At 40.0% G+C, this 23,510-nt stretch overlaps 1 protein-coding gene across 3 annotated transcripts in view; it reads right to left on the bottom strand.

Annotated features, from left to right (window-relative positions):
- Positions 1 to 311: 311 nt before the first annotated feature.
- Positions 312 to 23,510, bottom strand: part of Vps13 (vacuolar protein sorting 13C) — a 40,418-nt gene continuing 17,219 nt past the window's right edge. The window contains exons 26-60 of one of the 3 annotated variants that reach the window (XM_076115680.1): positions 23,150 to 23,280; positions 22,651 to 22,814; positions 22,332 to 22,472; positions 21,759 to 21,981; positions 21,230 to 21,385; positions 20,409 to 20,599; positions 19,990 to 20,127; positions 19,565 to 19,714; positions 19,249 to 19,326; positions 18,748 to 18,881; positions 18,260 to 18,368; positions 14,395 to 17,616; positions 13,783 to 13,939; positions 13,545 to 13,663; positions 13,064 to 13,288; positions 12,586 to 12,801; positions 12,101 to 12,142; positions 10,705 to 10,908; positions 10,374 to 10,511; positions 10,074 to 10,220; positions 9,655 to 9,803; positions 9,110 to 9,241; positions 8,642 to 8,857; positions 8,123 to 8,288; positions 7,660 to 7,882; positions 7,135 to 7,310; positions 6,610 to 6,726; positions 6,366 to 6,475; positions 5,714 to 5,909; positions 5,182 to 5,331; positions 4,915 to 5,004; positions 4,565 to 4,734; positions 3,320 to 3,446; positions 2,549 to 2,674; positions 312 to 2,280 (exon numbers count right to left, since the gene is read on the bottom strand). In XM_076115680.1, the coding sequence (XP_075971795.1) occupies positions 2,083 to 2,280; positions 2,549 to 2,674; positions 3,320 to 3,446; positions 4,565 to 4,734; positions 4,915 to 5,004; positions 5,182 to 5,331; positions 5,714 to 5,909; positions 6,366 to 6,475; positions 6,610 to 6,726; positions 7,135 to 7,310; positions 7,660 to 7,882; positions 8,123 to 8,288; positions 8,642 to 8,857; positions 9,110 to 9,241; positions 9,655 to 9,803; positions 10,074 to 10,220; positions 10,374 to 10,511; positions 10,705 to 10,908; positions 12,101 to 12,142; positions 12,586 to 12,801; positions 13,064 to 13,288; positions 13,545 to 13,663; positions 13,783 to 13,939; positions 14,395 to 17,616; positions 18,260 to 18,368; positions 18,748 to 18,881; positions 19,249 to 19,326; positions 19,565 to 19,714; positions 19,990 to 20,127; positions 20,409 to 20,599; positions 21,230 to 21,385; positions 21,759 to 21,981; positions 22,332 to 22,472; positions 22,651 to 22,814; positions 23,150 to 23,280 (8,431 nt within the window). In that variant the 3' untranslated portion in view covers positions 312 to 2,082. The remainder of the gene's footprint in view (positions 2,281 to 2,548; positions 2,675 to 3,319; positions 3,447 to 4,564; positions 4,735 to 4,914; positions 5,005 to 5,181; positions 5,332 to 5,713; positions 5,910 to 6,365; positions 6,476 to 6,609; positions 6,727 to 7,134; positions 7,311 to 7,659; positions 7,883 to 8,122; positions 8,289 to 8,641; positions 8,858 to 9,109; positions 9,242 to 9,654; positions 9,804 to 10,073; positions 10,221 to 10,373; positions 10,512 to 10,704; positions 10,909 to 12,100; positions 12,143 to 12,585; positions 12,802 to 13,063; positions 13,289 to 13,544; positions 13,664 to 13,782; positions 13,940 to 14,394; positions 17,617 to 18,259; positions 18,369 to 18,747; positions 18,882 to 19,248; positions 19,327 to 19,564; positions 19,715 to 19,989; positions 20,128 to 20,408; positions 20,600 to 21,229; positions 21,386 to 21,758; positions 21,982 to 22,331; positions 22,473 to 22,650; positions 22,815 to 23,149; positions 23,281 to 23,510) is intronic. The other 2 variants (XM_076115682.1, XM_076115681.1) reach the window with 2 other exon arrangements.

Genomic DNA, 23,510 nt, shown 5'->3' on the forward strand with positions numbered 1-23,510 from the left:
TATAACACAAATACTGACCGTTTGTAATATCACTTCGAATTTGATAGATTCCGTTATTTTGTGGAGTCATGTATCATTGTTATAACATTTTTGGTAACGGTCATATTCATAGGTATTTGTTATGTATGATTTATATAGCAACGTTGGTTATGATTTCGCTGTTATATAGGCATTTTAATGATCATAAGTGAGTGCAAGACTTTATAAGTGCGATTACGGACTCACTACGGCACTACTTTTTCAATTTTTATTACAGTTTAAAGGTGATAGGGTGTTATGTGATAGGAAAGTAAATAAAACTTGTTTTTCTGTATATATTTTATTTTGAAAATGTTCTTACACAAGCTTGAACAAGACAAAACGAATTCGAAATAAGTAAATTGTGCAACAGGCTAAAATAACAAAGTTTATTTTAGATCTAATTTAACATAGTTATGCATAAATGCTTCAACAAATAAACACAGTACAAAAATTAAGAAAATTTTACATCTCAAAGCCACTGGTAAGGCTAGCGCACATCGGCGAAGCAAAATAATATTTGAAGCTTTATTGTGCACTCAACCTAACATAACTTAGTTCTCGATAAAAACTAGTTTCAGTGTAGCTAAAACTAGTATTAGTATACAAACGAGAAATAAAATATTAAGAAGCAAAACATACAATGATACGTTTAAACATTGATCATTTAAGGCACTGGTATGGAACGCCTCAGCGTAGGAAGCCTCCGCTACATGTAAACGAACTAAACCTTTGGTTATCAATAATGCATTGTATAAACAAATCATTTTCAAACAACAGTGTTTGTACTGGCAGGCTTCACAATAAAACAGAACATGGTTACAATATACTTCACCGATTTTGTCTTCGTAACATTAAACTTATAACAAAAATTGTGGACAACTATATATGTAGTTTACAAATACAAAATATAACAATATTCGAACATTAGTCGACGCAGACTGTTGAACTGAGTATTTCTAACATATTCGATTTCGTAACATTCCCCGAAACACCTCGTTTAAAATATCTGAACACCAACGATACAATAAACTTCATGTTAAGAGATTAGTAAATAAATACGTGACGGAAGACTGAAATCTTGTAATAACTTACAAAATGTTAATCTTAATTATGTAAATGCATAGCGACACCTAAATACAATTGATACAGTAGAAAAAGTTTACGGATGATTCTCATTACATCGAACGGGTGTAGCTAGCTAGAGCAGAGCGATACAAAACAAATTTTAACCTGAGAATGAATAAGCTAGGCGGAATAAAATTGCAAAACTAATCTTGCGTTATTCTATAATGCTTTTCCTGACTATAATTGATTCATTTTGAGCAAAGTCGATTTAATAAGAATCATCCTTCAAAAATTGTAAAATTACGACAGTAAAAGAGAAGGTTAGAATATAGCAACATAGATAGTATTATTTCACAAGGTAGAACTACATTTTTGTACTGAAATAAGGCTACGTTGCATCGTTCGTCTAAGTTGCTATTCAACATTATATTTGTAAAAGTTGTATCGCTATTATAGTACATTTGGATAAAAAATGTAACGTTACTAATAATCTTTTTTGGACTATTAGCTACGTCTTGACTTTTTTACCATATATTAACCATAAATTCTCTAATAAATGTCGACAATAACTAACAACATCAATATTGCTCTCTTGGTCAACTATAATCAATGCTGGTAAATCGTTCACATAATAATTAACAGGTAAAGTGTAAAATCAATCCAAATCTTCAACATACACAAAATAACTACTAGATAATCAATTCCATAAACATGTACTCAACTTGCATAATGACGTCACATAAAAACGCATCCGTATAAAAATATACCAAGCACACATTTTCAAGAGTAAACATTGACACACTGAACTGAATAAAGTACGTAGTTCCACTAAGCACTGCTCGCGGCGACAGTAGGAGTTTAGCGAAAGCCTTTCGGGCCGAGGTGGTGCAGGTTAAAGTGATAGGCGAGGGTAAGCATAGCGGTGCGAGAATCGAATATAAGTAGAAAGAATTGCCCCAGCCACTCGGTGGGTGATATTCTTTCTACGGCCTCATGTCAACGCGCCTGCATGAGCCGCTGACACTGCGCCAGCAAGTATTTCTTCTGCGATTCATCGTAAAGGAATATAACTTTGCCTGACCCTGACGTCGGGAACATACCCAGCACCTTCTTCTTCATAGTCGGGATATAAACGCCCTTGTTCACCGCCGTTGGCACTTCCGGAAGCTCCGTCCATAGATATGTCCATACAATCTGTTTGGAAGTAAACAATGTATTATTTGGTATGTCAACAATAATTAATGAAAGTAAATGGGATAGACCTATTTTTTTTTTTTGCATTGCTGTGTTAATATAATTTCTGTTGATAGTAATAAGTTTCGTATTTGCACAAAACCAAAGATGGTTATTTTCATAAATTCGTGCAACTACATGTATATTATAAACGACTTCTGCGTTTAATTATAAGGCAAAAAACTCCTAAGTAATAAGTAGGTACATATTATAAGTACATAATACAGACCTGCCAGCCACCGAACACATTATTCTTCTCGATGTACAGTATCCTCTTGTCGGTGCACATGACCACTTCTTTAGCAGCTATCACCCACACGTGCGCTTGATACGTGTCTGTGCTCACGTACTTGCCCTATAGGACAAACACCATATAAGTATTTGACTACCATTAAGTTTAGTTAATAAACACAACACCCATACCATTCAATTGTGCATATCTATACTAATATTATAAAGCTGAAGAGTTTGTTTGTTTGTTTGTTTGTTTGTTTGTTTGTTTGTTTGTTTGTTTGAACGCGCTAATCTCAGGAACTACTGGTCCGATTTGAAAAATTCTTTCGGTGTTAGATAGCCCATTTATCGAGGAAGGCTATAGGCTATATAACATCACGCTACGGTCATTAGGAGCGGAGTAGCAACAAAAAATGTTACAAAAACGGGGAAAAATTTGACACATTCTCTTAGGTGACGCAAGCGAAGTTGCGCGGGTCAGCTAGTCATTAATAAAATCTACATTGCTTACGTAATTTTATTTTACTGTGGCTATAAACTCGTTCATATACACGTGTATGCACGTACTTTTACGTATAAGCACGTATACAATGAGCTTTATTTCACAAACGCATCATGCATTCATCATATGTATTACTAAAACAATAATTTGTACAAAATATTCTAGGATAATAAGCCATGTCAAAGGCCTTTAGGCGGCTAAAAACAACTTTGACACGTTTACCACTAACCATACGATGAATGAATGAATTCTAGGATAACGTACCTTCTCCAACTCGGAGAGCATCTTGTACCCTTCAGCATGTAGTCTGGAATACGGTCTTACGCCGGCGTCGGGCGGCATGTACCGTGCCGGGCGACGTTTCGTCACCTCTTCAGACATATCAGCAGCTCTGTTTATGTTCAATTATATGTTTATAAATTCAAATAGACGGTAATTTTTATAGATATATATTTGTTCTTTTTATGACAAGTTTTATGTAGTGCAAATGACAAGAAATATCATATACATTACCTTTGTACGCAAACTCACACCTTTTTAATATAATAAACAAACTATGAAAAGTGTTAGCAAGACACACAGAAAATTAGTGACATTTAATACTACAAAAAGAAGCAAGCGTGTTTACTATGCACACAAAATTACAATGTATTAGCAAAAATAATGTAGTGAAGCATTGTAGTAAGTATGAATTAATCTCACTAACGAAACCAAACAAACACATTAAGCGGAACAAAATACATTGACACTCGATATACTAAACTGTTCTTAATGCCCTAAACACCTAAGACATCTATCAAATGATACAAAAATCTATCATTATAATCATAATATTATGTGTAACAACGATGTGTTGTTGCGGTAACCTCGGCACCTCTTAACAGAAGTGAGTAGTCCGGACGTGAAGTCGACGACTCCACCGACTGGTCGCACGACTAGTCCGACCGCGCCGCGACCGAGGCCCTTCATGAACCCTCCGGCGCCGCCTTCATGGGCACCTTGTATAGGACGGACTAGAACACCTCGTACACCGTCCACTATACCCTAGGGTTACGAGTCAAGAAAAATGCTTAGATTTTACTCTGAGTTGCCGTGTCTTAACAAGAATGTTGTGGCTTTTTTATGGCAATATCATGATACCAACGATTAATTTAGTGGACGTTGGACTTATTCGCTAAGTAACCTGAAGACGTTTATGAGCCCATTCTGAACTCATATAAGCTAATCTACTTTGGACTCATGCATAGTAAACATATTCTTAAAATACCTTTTTTTCGATATATCTCTACACTTACGTATCAAATGATAAGTCACTGGCTATCTAATAGAAATAGGCCTAACTTCTCTTTTCTTTAACGACTTATATCCCTGTAATACGTGTACAAACCACACACCACAACAAACCCAACTCCACACAAAATTGTAAACATGCAAACGATTCATGGAAAAAAACAAAGCCATGCAATCAAAAGCGAGACCATGCAAGCAACCAATCCCACACTCATTCACCTCTTGACAGCATCGAGTGAGCCGGACGCGAAGTCCACAACCCCAGCGGTGGGCCGGGCGACTAAGCCCACGGCGCCTTTGCCCAAACCTTTGAAGAAACCTTCCACACCCTGTTCGCGGGCGCCCTCTATCGGTTTCGTGAATACGCCAGTAACGCCATCTACCACCCCCTGTGCGCATTGAAATGTCGCTTAGTTCTTACATATATTTTTACACTCAAATATACATATTTTCATACAAGATGGAAAGTTTGTTATAATCATTTGCAAGTATTCCTGTAAATTAATTGTTGTTTTGCATTGTATAGTTTTTACGTGAAGGTTTGATTTGAAAGACAAATGACGACTTACCATGACAAGACCCTTGCCACTTCGAGCAAGTCCTTCCTGTAGATTTGCCGGTGGTTTGTTGATATTATCTCGACGACGTCTTTGATAATCCTGTACAACAAAAATAACTTTAGTAATACGCATGTTTCAACAAAAAAAGAACTATAAGTTAAGACTATTATCAGAAGCCAGGGTAAAACCAGATTCTTTTCTATTTTCTTAGATGAAGTACTATTTTTTTATTGTCATTTCAATCAGTGTTGGTTAGTGGTCAAATATATGACATACCTTATCTAATGACAATGCAGCGAGGCCATGTCCCATAGCACCAGTGATACGTGATACGGCGCCGGCGGCACCGCCCACTGTGTGTCCCACCAGTGAACGTACACCAAGGAACAAACCTTCTGCAAACTCGCCCGGACCTTGGATGGCTCCCTACAAAATAAAGTTTAAAATAAAATATAACTAGAAAACAATGATAATAATATTTGAACGGATGATTCTGTTTTCTGTTCTGGTTGAATTGGCCGTAATATAAAAATAGTCTTGTTCGCCATTTTCGGGATAGTCGATGTGCTATTTAGTCATTCATATCTATTCTATTCTACATAAGGAGATTTGAAGGATTTTGATAAATTACCGTAAAGTAGCAAATATCCCAAAACTGAATTTAGCACAGGGTATGGAAGGAAACCAATGAACAGTTTGAACGATGGTATTGCAGTGTAATCGACATATTTTCATAAACAACTTTTAAAATACATGTAGAGGTTTAAGCGTAAGTTAGTTCTTAAAGAAAGAAGTAGAGCATAATTACCTGGAAAGGCTCATAGAACAAATCTTCAACGCCCTTCTTGAGCCCGACGACCAGTCCATAAGGATTGCCGATCACATCGAGTCCAAGTACCAACACGTACAGTTGTTTGAGCGCCTGGCCCGTGTAGTGGTTCTGTACTTGAGCTATCAACTCCTTCTGAGATAAGAACTCGTAGTTGCGCTCGTAGTATGACAACCTGTACGCAGATACATTGTTATTAGGAGTCAATTCGGTCATTATTGAGTGCCCACTACATTAGCATGCTTAACAGGGTATTCAATTAAGATAACTCTTGTTATTTGGGAAACCCATAGAATGAAAGGCCAATCAAAAGAAATGACACCAACGAGCAATACTTTAAATACCAAACGGACTTTTCATTAACATTATATATCATCATTATAAATTGTCAAGTATTTAGGATCCTACTTCATTACTGCTCCCATCTTTAAATCCAGACTTTTAATACGGTACACGCGTCATAATATGCATAAAATGCAAGTCTGTCTATGATCAACATTGTACAATAAATCATTTAGAGAATATGTACATTGTAATAGCCATACATTTTTCATCGGCATCAAAGCGTACATCAATAAATATGTCAACAATGTCTTGTAATACAAATATACAATTAATAAGACAATCTTACTTGAAAACAACGTCGTTCATGTCCGTCAGCGTGACGCCTATACTCTGTAGCACCGTGCCAATGAACGTTGGCAGTTGTGTTGTACCACCCAGTGAGAAGGAGACGTGCACCTAAAATACAAGACAATAAGGTACAAAATCGCACTTCAAATGGAAATTACATATTATTATAATGCATAGGAATATAGACCGTAATTTAATAGGATTAAGTTTCATATTCGATTGTGTTATATGTGTATTAGTACCTTAAGTGGCGACAAATGAAGATTGTCGTAGAAATTCTTGAGATCAAACGCAACTCCCATTGCTACTGCTTCTAATGGCTGTCCTGCCTTCTCTAAATCTAATAGGAATGCCTCCAGCTGAAACATAAAACATTATCAAAATTTCGTTAAAAGAGATAAAGAGTTTAAATTACTCTTGGTAGTCAAAAAAAAGCATTGGTCCAAATGGTAATAAACTTCAATTTGCAGAGACACGGGTTGCTTTCCGACAAATTGATATTGTCGAATAAGAAAGTGTAAATGCAATGAAAGTCAAGATTTAGAATAGAAACATGCACAATAAAGTAGTTAATTAATTGAAAAAAAGTTTGGCATTCAAATAAAATACTTGTCGAAATATGAATGCATAAATACAGAGACCATAAAGGAGCCGGCAAATTAATCCATTTACACTACGGCGATTGTTTCGGGCGTGGTTGGGTTAAGTATGTAAATTTCTTTGTATTTCTATAAAAGCTTAAAAATTAAGATAAATTGATAAATTACCGCTTCTTGTTCCGTAAGCGATCGTTGCGGGAACATTCCCATGAGCGCGTTGATAAGTCCCATGTCGACTTTCACGTGGAACTCTTGAATTAGCACCTTGTAATATTTGTACTGACGAACTTTACTGTGTTCCATCATACGCTCCACTATGGATACTTCGATGAATGGTTTCATACCTAAAAATATATTGTACTTTTCAAAATACATATTTTCATTGAATAATTTCGTAAGTATAATTTATGAAATGAGTTCAAAATTAGATCTACGCTATCCCAACATAGTGAATCTCTACACCAGTTCTTTTAGTCAGAAATAAAATTGTGCTCTAAACACCATCGGCATTTTTACTTGAAGCTTAATGTGGGATTCTTTAACAAAAGCACTTATTCTGCACATAGCTGTGTTTATGCAAACATTACAAAGGTTGTTATTAATCTATTTCTTTGTGTCATTTCATATATTGCTTGATAAGGCTTTGCGAAAGAGCATAAAACGTCACACTGCTTAGTACGATAAAAATCTTACCATGTGGATCATCATTAGCAACAGACCGCGGTGGCGGTACAGGCGCCAGTACAACAGGGAACGTTGGCAGTGGCAGCTGTTGATCTATCTGCAGCCGATGTAATTTAGCGTGCAATGTTCGCGAATGCGCCGTCAGACCGTACGATGCCCATAGTCCCGGCTCTAAAGTACGTCGGAGTATGCGCGGCGTGGGCTTTAGTATACGCATCTCTTCGAAATGTACCTGTATTGTGGGATTATAGTATTTATTATTGGGTATAGTATTTAAAATATGCAAAAAAAAATATTAATATAGGAGCTGATTTTAAACAAAGCACAAGCGCGTATACGTTTATGTGCGTATGAGCACGTTCGTGTCTACAAATATTGGCATATAATTAAATATTTTCATGTCATAAAATAAAAATAAGATTTAACTAAAATCTATTCTGAAAATTTGTTAAGTTTCTTGATCATTACATACCTCAGTCTTTTCATCAATTAACACTTTGGGTGATGGTGGTTCATCGCTAACTATTTTAGCAGTGATGTATCGTTGATACGCGTCCTCTAGTTGTTGCAGTCTCGGGCCGTCGATCTTCTTGAAACGACGAGCGCCTATCTTGCATTGCTCCCAAATTATACCGGAGCTAAAAACACATATACAGTGAATTAATGTCGATTATTACTTACTATAAACAAATATCTATAATAACAGTAATAAAATGTTTTACAGAATGGTACTAATCGTAGCTTAATTATGTATAAGACTTGACATAAGCTCAGTTTTTATCCAAAATGTCGGATCAAAGTCCATAAAAGAACTTTCTCTTTCGAAGAAGTATGATCCAGTTTATCTTTGGCGTGGAATTTCAAACTTATCTAAATAACCAAATAATTGTGCATACCTTCAGTGGAAAAAAGTCAAGTACCAAACAGCGATTAGTACGCTAGTTTCTATAGTTACATTTTTATACTAAACACATCAATATAATATACGTACTTAGATATACTAATGTAGACAATCTCCAAATGTTCGGGGTCGTTGACCAGCGAGAGCCCAATACCCTGCATGCTCAGTTGCAACTCAGTATCAAGTAATTCCGCTTCTCCCATAGTGTGAGCGCCCGTTGCTAATATAGAGTCGTCGGTGAACAGAATCACTCGCTGCAAACCGTCTAGGAAAGATACCCAGTAGATCTTTGTTGTTTCATTTATCCTGCAATAACAAAATAATATGAAGATTATATATAATCAAGAAATTATTTGAAGAAGCTAGCCAATTATAAATCCTCCTTATATGCTTTTCTAGCTAGATCTTAATACACATATTTTATACCGCTTTATAATTTCTGGTGAATGCATACTTACAAAATATTGTGATTAGACTTAATTATATTGTGTCTCATTTATGCCTTCATATTTTTTTAAACAGTATATAAAGACATGATATGTCTTTTTGTTAACTTACATGTATTCTCCAATACCATCTTTCCTCAGTTCATTTTCAATTTCTTTCCGTTTGTGACCCTCAAATATTAGAGTCCGCGGTCCAGCCGGATTATCCCACGTGTATAACATTTGATGCATTGATGGCAATTCCCTGCAAAAAGTATATAAAGAAACTATTCAATAAAAAACTGGCATGTGTAACTTATTACTACAGAAATATAAATGTAAATAAATTGTCTGCTCCGTACAAAAATGTTTGTTCACTTGTACCTACTGTCCCACCCCTGGATATAAAACCCCGAAACCGTAGCGCTGCGTGTGGTGGGTTCGAATCCCACCCGGGACAAATCTTTGTGTGATGAGCACGAGTATTTGTTCTGAGCCTGGATGTTAATGTATCTATATAAGTATGTATTTAGATGTATATAAGTATGTTTATCAGTTATTTGGTTACCATAGTACAAGCTCTGCTTATTTTGGAATCAAATGACCGTGTGTGAGTTGTCCCATAATATTTATTTATTTATTTATTACTTTAAAATTAAACTTTGGCATAACACTCACCTAACATTAACGTTTTCTTTTTCATACGCAATGATTTTATACGGTGAGAAGTTGACGAGCAACGCAGGCGCATGTCCGTCGCGATACTGACGAATTGTGATGTAGGTACCGCCTTCAGTTAATTGTACTTCCACGTGAAGACCTCCGAACTATAGGATAAAATTTTTAATTAATTAATAATGAGAACAAATAAAAGGAAATTCCGAGTTTGAATATAAATTTCCAAGTGAAATAATAGGTTTGCTGTAACAGCTAGTTCTAACATTAACAACCGACTTTTTACCTCTTACTCGAATACGAATGAATACGAATCCAAAGAAAAGGGTAACAAAAAAGAATTGAAATTGCTTCAAAACACTGCAGCTAGCCAGTACTTACAGCACCACGATTATGAAGTCTAAAACTAAAATGTTTCTCACCTCATTGTTGAGCTTCAGACAAACGGAATGTTGTTCGGTGTAGAGGAAAGGCGCAGCGATATCCGTCGAACAAGCGACTCGTAGCCGCAACAACTTATCGGCAGTCTCTACCACCGGCCACAATGGAGCGCTTGATTTTTCATTTACCTACGATGAAAAATAGAATAAATGATGTATCTTGATCTTTTCTTTGACATATCGAATAAAAACCCGTTCGAGAAAAGTTACTAAAGAAAATCAGATTAGATAAAATACTGAAGACAGTGTTCGTACAGCGAAATGTTATAAATCTAATCTTACTGTAGCCCAAGGATCGCCAGATCTATGCAGCTCTTGGTATTGTATTCCGAATGGCGCTTCGTTGATGATCAAGAAGTACGGCGTAAATATAACCATTTTGGTCAAACTGTTGAATGTCAGCTGATTCGTTACTGCCACCTAAAAAGAAAGAAGAATTTACTAACCTATCTTAAATCATACATGTAAAATTTCTAAAGCTAAGTTAAGAAACAAGTATAGAGCGTAACTGTTCTGCTTACTGCTAGAAACGACATCAATAGTATGCCAATAAAGATAATATTACATTAAAATAAAAACAAAAATCGTGAGTTATTTTTTATTATATTGTTACCTGATAAGTCCTGCCTTCATGTTTACACAACACGACACCGGAGCTTCCAGGGACATCCAATGAGAATTTATCGGACCATTCTCCGAATTCTACCCGTATGGCCGCCTTCTTCTTACCAAAGAAGTTCTTAGCTCTGAACGAGAACAATATCGGCTCTTTGTAATCTTTCGGATGGAATATTACATTGCCTGTCTCATCCACATTCTAAAAAACAAACATTTAAAAATTAAAACCATTTTTATATTTTTTTTTTATTAATTGCCAGTGCTGCATTTTTTTTAATCACCTATAGCTAAGCTTGCTTACCGTGATTCGAAGCTAGATTTAAAAAATGGCTTATAAACAACGAGTGTTACATGACATTTAGATTATTAGTGAAAAATTCATGCTACATGCGACATGAATATTAAGGTTAGCAATGATAAAATGTATCAAATATGTATAATAATACGCTGTATACGAATAATACTGCATTTAAAATCGCATAGGCTGCGTTTTATTGACTATTATTATTATTACTTCTTTTAATTTAAATACTTATTAGCTCATGATTTTTTAACTATGACGGCTTACTTATGAAGTGTTTTTTAATACGTATTATGCTAACTGCGATCGTTAAACAAAATATATTTTAAAAAAATGTTCATCTTATCTCATTTTAAAAGAAATAACAATAAAACTCAGCCTTCTAATGCAATACATACTGCTAAAAAGCAAAATTAAAACATACAGTAGGGTCATGGTAATCCATAAAGCCTAACTACGATATGTGTGGGTTTCCTTATAAAGAATAACACTCGTAATATCTTACAATTTGTACCAAACCTTGTTCAACCAACGACCATTGTTCTGTGTAACATAACACTTAATTAATTATTCCTTCCCAGAACATATAACATTAAATTATAACCAAAAACCTTTCAGTGCTCCATGTAGTAGCAAAATAATTATAACCATCGTATGTACTAATTAATGTATGTATATTGTATAATGTTAAAGTGTTTGCACTTACCGACAAACAAGGGGAATGGCGTCTAATTAATTTACTGCAACGTGAATGTTTAATCTGTAATTTGTATACGTTATTCATAAAATTTGATCAAGTACAAAACATATCCCCAACATTAATTACTAACTAAATGGACTAATGTTTTGGCATAACAAAATATTCTAAAGGGATTTATTTGGATTATTCTATGACCCCACTGAAGGCATGCTATAAACGACGATACGATGCAATGATCACAAAATATCGAAACCAAAAAACCCTAAAACTATCGCTTTGAGATGAAGCTGTTAGACTTAGGTAGCGTTACCGCAAATATTAAATAAATGAAAATGTACTATTAAAAAGGGTAAAAATATATTCACAATACACCGATCATCTCAAAGATACCTTGTTGGGAGTGCTGGAGTCTTTTTCTGGTTTCTTTGATTTCTGTAACCATAATGTTTTATGACCAATCTGATTTGTATGACAAGACACTATGAGACCAATCTTACGAGACAATATACAAATGAACGACTGGACAAAACATTGTTAGTAGAGTCTATAGAGCAACTACTTACTGTTTCAGAGTTATAGGATAACCTAGACAGTACAATAGAAGGTAATTAGATTAATATACTTGTAGCCTTTCAGTCTCTTTACGTGTTAAATATCAAACTACAGTATACTTATGTTGTATGCAAATCCATCAATCAACTTTTGCACTCATCACAAGTAAAATTAACGTGTTCTGCCAAAACAAAATTTTGAACGATTGAGTTAAACACTCATGCCAATTGTTATATTATGAACCGTAGCCGAGACGACAAAAACACATAAGCAGAACACATTAAGATGATAAAAAGACCCCGATAGTTTTTGTAATTGCTCACCCTGTAGCAGAGAGTAAATCCAGTTTTGTTCAACATCCAGAACGGGCAGTAGAGAGACAAAACTTGTGTGCCTTCCATGTCCACACTGTGCATGCCCAAGTCTAATGTCATAACAGAAGGACTGTCGTGTGATTGGAAGGACCAGACAGATAGCTCTGTTTCGTTGTCCGGTAGATTCTTTGTGCATACCCAGCACTTGTCTAGGTAGTTTTGAATCTGAAAGAAGTGTCACTATATAAGTTACAGCACATAATCAAATTTTTTATGTGTTTAAATCAAATAATAGACAAAACGACTATTATATTAAGAGAAACTACTAAACTAACTAAATTAAGGGGAACGGCTCAAAATCAATGGACCGCGACTTGAACTCGAAATCCACGTCCCAAAAGGTGGTGTTGGTCATTTGGAAGGTACAGTATCATTACGATAATGCATAGTTTACTTATTATCTGTCTAAATATTTATAATTACTCACCAAAACCACAATAGAGGCTTTATTAGGCGATAAATGTGACAGATGGAACATTTCACCAGGTTTAAACACTTGCGTTCTCTTCAAGCCTAGCTGAGACACAACGATATCAACCGGCAAACAGTTCTGTAGTTTGACAGCCGGCTTTAGAACTATGTCGTAGCAGGAAGACGCGAACGTGTGGCGGGTTGTGTGCTCGTAGAATACCTGCTCCATTTTACCTACAGCCTGTAACAAAAATGAAGATAATGACAACGAAGAAAAGTTGTCAGGTTGCCGTAAATTAAGTCTGTAAAGAGTAATGCAGAAAAATATCAACAGGTAGGAGTTCTATAATCGTATATCAAAACACTTATTTCATCGATATTTAAGTAAAAAATATTTATAAGACAGTTTTTAAACTGTCTTATAAATATTTTTCATTTATTTATTTAATTTACTTGCATTAAAATGCACAAGCTATTAAAAAGTTGTAAGAACTTACCTTGAGGTAGAATTTCTCGCCAGTGTTTTTGTCTTTAGAGTCACACTGTAATAGTTTGGATATCTTCACTTCGTGTTGAAGCTCGCGCCATATAAATGGTGAAACAGACACCGTGAATCCTATATAATAAAAAATGCTTTAGAAAGTAATAAACCTTTTTAAAATTGCAGATCTAAATAAATCGAATGTTTTACATAATATAAGGAATGTTTGTAGGAGGTTCTTTTGCAGTCGTTACCTTCAACGGAGAAGAACAGCTCAGCGGTAGGCGTATGTACAGCTTGCAATGGCAGCCGCAGAATGTCTCCCGGCTTCACTTCACCTAGCAGGCGTACTTCGTTGCCGCTTAGAGTCATGTAGTAGACTGACACATTCACTGATAGTGTGTTTGTTACCTGTTCACAACGTAATAGTAAGAAAGGGTATTTCTAGATGGCAGGTTTGTGTGTGAGTTGAACAATTGACTTGCAAGTCGAGTATTTTTATGCAGCTATATCCATTGAAAAAACGAGTTAATGAAGAAAAAATCCAACATTTAATGCTAAAATATTAACACAATTTTATGGCCTTCAAATCTTTGTATTTAACTTCTATCTACCTAACTTCAAATCACCAAAACTCGCAAAAATACTACATAAATTATGCATTTGTCATTTACTTGGTCTTTTTATCATCGAATACCTGTCTAGTACTCGATTATATCGAGCGTGCGGTATACGAAGTGTATAAAGTGCATGACGACGTCGGAGATGAGGCCGCGCGGCTCGGCGGCGGCCGCCAGCGCCACGTGCTGCTCGCCGCCAGGCTGAAGTAGCGCTTGTAGATGTATAGGTGCACGGTGAGAGCGTACCTGCACGACGCTGCGCAGGTAGATGTGCAGCGCGGCGTCCTGCATGACGACGTCGGAGATGAGGCCGCGCGGCTCGGCGGCGGCCGCCAGCGCCACGTGCTGCTCGCCGCCAGGCTGAAGTAGCGCTTGTAGATGTATAGGTGCACGGTGAGAGCGTACCTGCACGACGCTGCGCAGGTAGATGTGCAGCGCGGCGTCCTGCATGACGACGTCGGAGATGAGGCCGCGCGGCTCGGCGGCGGCCGCCAGCGCCACGTGCTGCTCGCCGCCAGGCTGAAGTAGCGCTTGTAGATGTATAGGTGCACGGTGAGAGCGTACCTGCACGACGCTGCGCAGGTAGATGTGCAGCGCGGCGTCCTGCATGACGACGTCGGAGATGAGGCCGCGCGGCTCGGCGGCGGCCGCCAGCGCCACGTGCTGCTCGCCGCCAGGCTGAAGTAGCGCTTGTAGATGTATAGGTGCACGGTGAGAGCGTACCTGCACGACGCTGCGCAGGTAGATGTGCAGCGCGGCGTCCTGCATGACGACGTCGGAGATGAGGCCGCGCGGCTCGGCGGCGGCCGCCAGCGCCACGTGCTGCTCGCCGCCAGGCTGAAGTAGCGCTTGTAGATGTATAGGTGCACGGTGAGAGCGTACCTGCACGACGCTGCGCAGGTAGATGTGCAGCGCGGCGTCCTGCATGACGACGTCGGAGATGAGGCCGCGCGGCTCGGCGGCGGCCGCCAGCGCCACGTGCTGCTCGCCGCCAGGCTGAAGTAGCGCTTGTAGATGTATAGGTGCACGGTGAGAGCGTACCTGCACGACGCTGCGCAGGTAGATGTGCAGCGCGGCGTCCTGCATGACGACGTCGGAGATGAGGCCGCGCGGCTCGGCGGCGGCCGCCAGCGCCACGTGCTGCTCGCCGCCAGGCTGAAGTAGCGCTTGTAGATGTATAGGTGCACGGTGAGAGCGTACCTGCACGACGCTGCGCAGGTAGATGTGCAGCGCGGCGTCCTGCATGACGACGTCGGAGATGAGGCCGCGCGGCTCGGCGGCGGCCGCCAGCGCCACGTGCTGCTCGCCGCCAGGCTGAAGTAGCGCTTGTAGATGTATAGGTGCACGGTGAGAGCGTACCTGCACGACGCTGCGCAGGTAGATGTGCAGCGCGGCGTCCTGCATGACGACGTCGGAGATGAGGCCGCGCGGCTCGGCGGCGGCCGCCAGCGCCACGTGCTGCTCGCCGCCAGGCTGAAGTAGCGCTTGTAGATGTATAGGTGCACGGTGAGAGCGTACCTGCACGACGCTGCGCAGGTAGATGTGCAGCGCGGCGTCCTGCATGACGACGTCGGAGATGAGGCCGCGCGGCTCGGCGGCGGCCGCCAGCGCCACGTGCTGCTCGCCGCCAGGCTGAAGTAGCGCTTGTAGATGTATAGGTGCACGGTGAGAGCGTACCTGCACGACGCTGCGCAGGTAGATGTGCAGCGCGGCGTCCTGCATGACGACGTCGGAGATGAGGCCGCGCGGCTCGGCGGCGGCCGCCAGCGCCACGTGCTGCTCGCCGCCAGGCTGAAGTAGCGCTTGTAGATGTATAGGTGCACGGTGAGAGCGTACCTGCACGACGCTGCGCAGGTAGATGTGCAGCGCGGCGTCCTGCATGACGACGTCGGAGATGAGGCCGCGCGGCTCGGCGGCGGCCGCCAGCGCCACGTGCTGCTCGCCGCCAGGCTGAAGTAGCGCTTGTAGATGTATAGGTGCACGGTGAGAGCGTACCTGCACGACGCTGCGCAGGTAGATGTGCAGCGCGGCGTCCTGCATGACGACGTCGGAGATGAGGCCGCGCGGCTCGGCGGCGGCCGCCAGCGCCACGTGCTGCTCGCCGCCAGGCTGAAGTAGCGCTTGTAGATGTATAGGTGCACGGTGAGAGCGTACCTGCACGACGCTGCGCAGGTAGATGTGCAGCGCGGCGTCCTGCATGACGACGTCGGAGATGAGGCCGCGCGGCTCGGCGGCGGCCGCCAGCGCCACGTGCTGCTCGCCGCCAGGCTGAAGTAGCGCTTGTAGATGTATAGGTGCACGGTGAGAGCGTACCTGCACGACGCTGCGCAGGTAGATGTGCAGCGCGGCGTCCTGCATGACGACGTCGGAGATGAGGCCGCGCGGCTCGGCGGCGGCCGCCAGCGCCACGTGCTGCTCGCCGCCAGGCTGAAGTAGCGCTTGTAGATGTATAGGTGCACGGTGAGAGCGTACCTGCACGACGCTGCGCAGGTAGATGTGCAGCGCGGCGTCCTGCATGACGACGTCGGAGATGAGGCCGCGCGGCTCGGCGGCGGCCGCCAGCGCCACGTGCTGCTCGCCGCCAGGCTGAAGTAGCGCTTGTAGATGTATAGGTGCACGGTGAGAGCGTACCTGCACGACGCTGCGCAGGTAGATGTGCAGCGCGGCGTCCTGCATGACGACGTCGGAGATGAGGCCGCGCGGCTCGGCGGCGGCCGCCAGCGCCACGTGCTGCTCGCCGCCAGGCTGAAGTAGCGCTTGTAGATGTATAGGTGCACGGTGAGAGCGTACCTGCACGACGCTGCGCAGGTAGATGTGCAGCGCGGCGTCCTGCATGACGACGTCGGAGATGAGGCCGCGCGGCTCGGCGGCGGCCGCCAGCGCCACGTGCTGCTCGCCGCCAGGCTGAAGTAGCGCTTGTAGATGTATAGGTGCACGGTGAGAGCGTACCTGCACGACGCTGCGCAGGTAGATGTGCAGCGCGGCGTCCTGCATGACGACGTCGGAGATGAGGCCGCGCGGCTCGGCGGCGGCCGCCAGCGCCACGTGCTGCTCGCCGCCAGGCTGAAGTAGCGCTTGTAGATGTATAGGTGCACGGTGAGAGCGTACCTGCACGACGCTGCGCAGGTAGATGTGCAGCGCGGCGTCCTGCATGACGACGTCGGAGATGAGGCCGCGCGGCTCGGCGGCGGCCGCCAGCGCCACGTGCTGCTCGCCGCCAGGCTGAAGTAGCGCTTGTAGATGTATAGGTGCACGGTGAGAGCGTACCTGCACGACGCTGCGCAGGTAGATGTGCAGCGCGGCGTCCTGCATGACGACGTCGGAGATGAGGCCGCGCGGCTCGGCGGCGGCCGCCAGCGCCACGTGCTGCTCGCCGCCCGCCGCGCCGCCCGCACGCGCCGCCAGGCTGAAGTAGCGCTTGTCCGCGCGCTCCACCGGGATGTGCACCTCGTCCGAGATCTCCACTATCTACACGCGCACAACACATTTTATAACAAGTCAACGACGAATGAATACAAAGGCGTGGACAGTATTCCGAAATCCATCTCACTTGTACAAATATTAAATTCGTATTATACGGACACGAAAATGATCATTAATTAGGCTGTATTGTGTAGCTTTAAAAAAACATGACTCAGACAAATTATCACGAAAGATAAAATACGAAAAACTGTTATTTTTAAATTGACTTTATCGATTTCGATAAGAACTAAAAATGGGAACTTGATTTTTACAAAATCTGTAAACAGTTAAGCGTTATTTTTATACACTACTAGCAGACCCGCGCAACTTCGCTTGCGTCCAATAAGAGAAAATGGGCGAAATTTTTCCCCGTTTTTGTAACATTTTTTACTGGTGCTCTGCTCCTTTTGGTCGTATCGTGATGATATATAGCCTATGTCCTTTCTCGGGTATCAAAATATCTCCATACCAAATTTCATGCAAATTGGTTCAGTAATTTAGGCATGATTGAGTAACAGACAGACAGACAGAGTTACTTTCGTTCTTTTTAGTTATAATATTAGTATGGATCTATCAACAAAATCTACCTGGATTTTACGTAAAACTATTTTACATAATACTAGTAATCTCTTTTAACGCTGTAACTTACCTTTACACTTAGTTTCAAAGGTGGTGGTGGTTCGTTTAGCTTCATTAAATTCAGTCCGCCATGCTTGAGTTGTAAAGGAACACACGCTCCCGGTTCCAAGACAACTTCTCTAAAATAAAATAAAAAAAAATGTGACGACATCTTAACACACTGAGGTTCTTCGTCGCTTACGTTATTCTCGACTATTGATTCAATGAAATATGACGGCGTACCGCTACGAAATAATAATAAATGTTATTAGGATTTATTTTAAATACTTAATAATGTTCTAACATTAATCACACTCCTGTTATGTCCTAAAGCAATCCCATTGTTGGGATCTATACGTACCGCTTCGCATGTCTCTTGATGAAACGTTGCCTAAATGTGTGATTCATAATACAACGAAAATCTGGTTAAAAGTGTAGTATATTTCTACATAAATAAAATCGGTTACAATACTTGTCAAAATGAACATTTCTACAGACATCCTAAATTACATTTCTCACCTATAGTCAGAAGTAGAGTCGGCTTCAGTAAAGTACACGGAGAAGTCGTGGTTATCCTTCAACATCAACTTGCAAGTCAGTCCGGTGCAGTTGTGCAGAACGTACGGCGCCCCCGAGTATTTCTTTTCTGTTAACTGCAAGTAAATGCACAAGGTAAACCTCTATTCTAAGAAGCAATTGCTTGTGAAGATACCATTCTTATAGCGAAGAGACAGTGACGCCAGATGCGCAGAAGTCAACTGATAATATAATTAACAATTAACTTAGGCCAGCACTGTGAGCGGCAAAAACGTAACTATGACGTGCTTTTTTCTGTCCCCCGAGTTGAAGTCTTTATGCTATTTATGAAATCGACTCTTCATAATGTAAAATTTTGTATTTCGATATTATCGTTTATAACATTTTGATCCCTTTCTATCTATTTTTACATTCTTTCATCTATAGTTTAGGCTGGTCTCAAGTTCTTGATTTTTGCTATATGTAAAACAATAAAATACTTACATCATCAGTCTTAGATTTCGACACCTGAGCATCTTCTGCAACAGCGGCTGAGAAAGAGTTTCCTAATAATGTTAGCACCTGAAATAAAAACAAAGGTTTAATATTATAATAATGGCATGATAAATTATTTGAGTATCTCGCTTTAAAATTACATTAGATATCTTACAATGGCCTTAAATACAATCCAGTAATGTTTTAAAAACGAGACTTTTTCTATGTCTGTTACGCTTTAACAAGTACGTACGACTTAGTACGCAAATACGTGAAAGTAAATACAATTAATAATTGTTATTAATAAATTAGATATAACATTTACCTCCATGCCAGTCCTAGTGAAAGTAATTTCCAGCAGTTCACTGCTAGACAATGTGATAGTTTTGTTGGCTTGCCGCTGTGCTACGACCTGCAAGTTGTTGGCTTCGTCCGATGTGTCGATAGTCAATGTATCTTTTGGACGCATGACTACCTGTTAAGTAAAAAACAAATATATTCATTTTCCTTTCTTTGTTTATTAATCCTAAAATTATAATGAGGCAAAGCTACGACAAAATTGTGTTTTTTTCCCTACCTCTGAATGTCTTAGACAATAAATAGACCTAGGAATCGTTGGTTAATACATCTGGAAAAAGCTAAAATTAATCAAATCCTCAATTTTCACAAACCGTACAGTAATACTTTTTCATTGACACTTCCACTAAAATAATTTAACGAGTAAACAGTCATTAAATTTTTATTTCTTACCTCCATCTTAAGTTCCCAAGGCACATGTTTGTACTGGTTGTCTTTTAGCACCTCGACGGGTTCAATGAGCGGCTCCCATACAGCGCGCTCGATATTGTAGTAGGATACTTGCATAGCCCACGTTGATTCCAAGTAAAACTGGCGACAAATAATAATATTTTTTAAAGATATGACTATTTATTCGTACAATAACTTTACGTATACGTAACGTTCACGTATACTAGTGCGTGTAAGTCACTCATTCTTGCACGCTAGATAATAACAGTAAGTTACAAACTCTAAAGATGTCAAACCGACTATTTCCGTCTTTTTTGGACACAGATAATTGAAACTAATTTAATTTTTACAATAAATAGAAATATTGAGATGTATATTAATGTGCATAGAACAGTAACAATAAAGCTTAAAACAGTACTCACATCAGAACTCCAATCTTTAACCTGTCCGGTAAGAGAGGCCTGCATCACAAGTACAGGTATGGTCTCGTTACCGATCTCCATCTCAAGAGAGAACACGATCTGCGGACACGACAGCAGACATATCTCGCCCGTGCGTGCAGGTGTAGCGACGTCCTCTTCATCAGCTATGTTGATCGCTTCTTCTGCTTCATCTAGTAATAAAAAAATATTGGTAATGGACTGATCTCTTTAGATCTTTAATAATAATATAAAATGCAAAAATTTAGATCAATCCCTGAATGTCAATTACGCAAAAAATACTGAACTGATTTTGATACTTTTTAGAGTTTATAATCGAAATTATTTAAAATGCATTTGCGCACGATTGCGAACCATAGTTTGGCACCAATGATAAAAATTATTGTATAGATGATTATGGATATTATTCGTAACCATGAATGTGAAACAATAAAATTAATGAAGTTTACGTTATATTGGAGGATGATTGCCATGACATGCACAATCTATGAATCATTGTTTAATTTTAATATGAAATGAACATAAGATATTTATTTTGGTGTTCAATTAATGAAACTATATACAACGAAGTCTAACTAATGAATTTAATAGCAATAGTCTTTGACCGATTAACATAAACGGCCTGTTTCACTAACTACTTAATACTATTAAACAGTTTATGAAGTTAAACTTGTAACCGTAAAGCTTTTGTCGAGCTATCTTTTTACGGAAAGGTTTTATTTTAGTGTTAAGACAGGCCCTTAATGTTAAACTACCGCTCACCACCAGTTCCATGGACAAAGAACAAACAAAAAGAGACATACAATGTTTACCAGTTTTCAAGAACCAATAAGCGTTGGGTTTGAACGGCTGGATGTCCCACAGCTTGTTGTAGAATATCGCCTTATCTACTTGCTCCGTCAAGTCTTCCTCGCGGCTCGTCATTGTCGATATCACGCGGTTCAGTAGACCTATGATTTCTGTAAATAAAACATATTTTTATTACAGTGTCTTGTATTATAATTCTATGAATATTCTAAACATTGCCTTTATTTCTTATTAGGTCTAGTCGAAATCATAAATTAGAATGAGTAAATAGATTCGGACTAACTAATACTTTAAAAAGCTCCCTTTAACTATGAACCGTATACCGTACGTGTTAACAAAAAATAAAATATCAATAAAATATGTCTTGCCCCAAAAATATACAAAGCATTCGTAAGTTGACATTTCATTGCATAGCATTATAGATAATTCTTGACGTGATTAATTGAGCAGTCGAGAAATCAAAATAGGATGGGTAAGACACTACAACATTTTATTTTCCTACCTTGAAAAATACCAAACACATACCTGGAGAAACATTGATCACAATGTCAGTAACTGCGAGATCCACATGCATGCCGCAGTCGGGCGGCTGCGACACGGCCAGCGACAGATGTGCGGGCGCCAGCAAGTAGCGCGGCGCGGCGCTGGTGTCGGCGCCCAGCGTGCGGATCACCATCTGCAGGCCCGAGATACCGCCGTCCGCTACCATGCGCTCCTCACTGTGGCGGAGCTTGAAGCGGGCTTCCATCTGTGCACATGAGTATATGAATGATGTTAGTTTTGTTCTAATAAGTTGATGTAATAGAGTACCACTGTGCTGCCACTATTCCTACTTACATGGCGTGTGAGATAATGAGTAACCCTATCTACATTTAACTTTTTTTTTCGAACACGATTTTATGTCAAGATTTATGTCTTCATCGGGAAATGGGCAGCAATCTCCATTTTAATAGAGCATTACATTCTTACAAATCATAAGCTGGACAATGATGAAGTTGAAAACCTCAGGAAAAGTGAGAAGGAAAACTAAATTGTATTTTTTGTATGAAGAAAGTTAAAATAAATAAAATCGTTAGTATATAAATAACTAGTACTTACGTTCAACACCAAAGCGTCACATTCTTGGTCTTCAAGAGACTCAACTAGTATAATATCAGGCTGTTCAATCTTCACATTGACCGTCATCATTGAAGGTCGCTGGGAGTCGATAACTTGTGTCGATGCCACTGACTTTCGTTTCTAAAAACACAAAGACAAGATTATACAAAAGTATACACTATACAATATGTACTATAATAGCATTAACGTTTAATATTGATAGAAACTTTTATTGCAAAATATTAATGGATTCTTACACAAATCTTACAATTTAGCGTGAAACTCATTGTAATGTAGGAAAAGTTGTATGTGTACTCACTGACATAGCTTCAACGGATTTATCCGTCACAGATTTGCTGAGTTTAATCTCTTCTTTAGGCGGTTTCGGCACATCGTCGGCCAAGCCTGTCGTCATAAACTCTGCTATCTTGTTCAAGAAGTCCATCGCTAGGATTAGGTTGAAACTGAATATCCTCATGTCGACTGTAAAAAAATGTACACCGTTATTTTTTTGTATTGTATTTTGCTTCTCAGTATAATAAATAATGATTAATTGAGCTTTATGAAACAACAAAGGCTGAAAGTACTTTCTATACATATTGAATTCGTTTTTATTAGATTAGTGTCCACCCAATAACCAGCTCTCATACAGGTAGTCCACTTATGGCTGAATATTATACCTATCTTAACTTAAGCTCTTTCAGTATGTTTCATGCCACCTTCACTTAGTTTACCCGCGTATTGTTACTACAGATGTCTTTAAGTGCCACTCTATTATGTGTCGTTGCTTGTAAGCAATGAATTTATCAATAACTTACTAAATGTATCGTTATTCTTCATAGTGTAAGTGATGTCGATCATGCTGCGTATCTTGTCGTGCACGATGCTGGCCGACTCGTTGGTGTCGTCCATCGAGTCGCCTTTACTGGCACGGCGACGCTCCAAGTATCTAAAACGATTATAAATTAATAATTTCATAATAAAATATAAGAAAAACTTTTTTTTAGCCCATTACTGTCCCACAGCAGGGCAAGGGTCTGGTATCCTCTTAAAGGAGAGAGGGGTTAGGCCTTGAGTCCACTTGTTCAATAGTTCATTCGTTTAATAAGACAAACAGATGATTTTATAACTGAAAAAACGGAATAACGTAACCCTAAACACAAAAAAGACTGTCATTTG

The sequence above is a fragment of the Anticarsia gemmatalis genome, chromosome 6 (assembly GCF_050436995.1).
Source record: "Anticarsia gemmatalis isolate Benzon Research Colony breed Stoneville strain chromosome 6, ilAntGemm2 primary, whole genome shotgun sequence".
NCBI lineage: Eukaryota > Metazoa > Arthropoda > Insecta > Lepidoptera > Erebidae > Anticarsia > Anticarsia gemmatalis.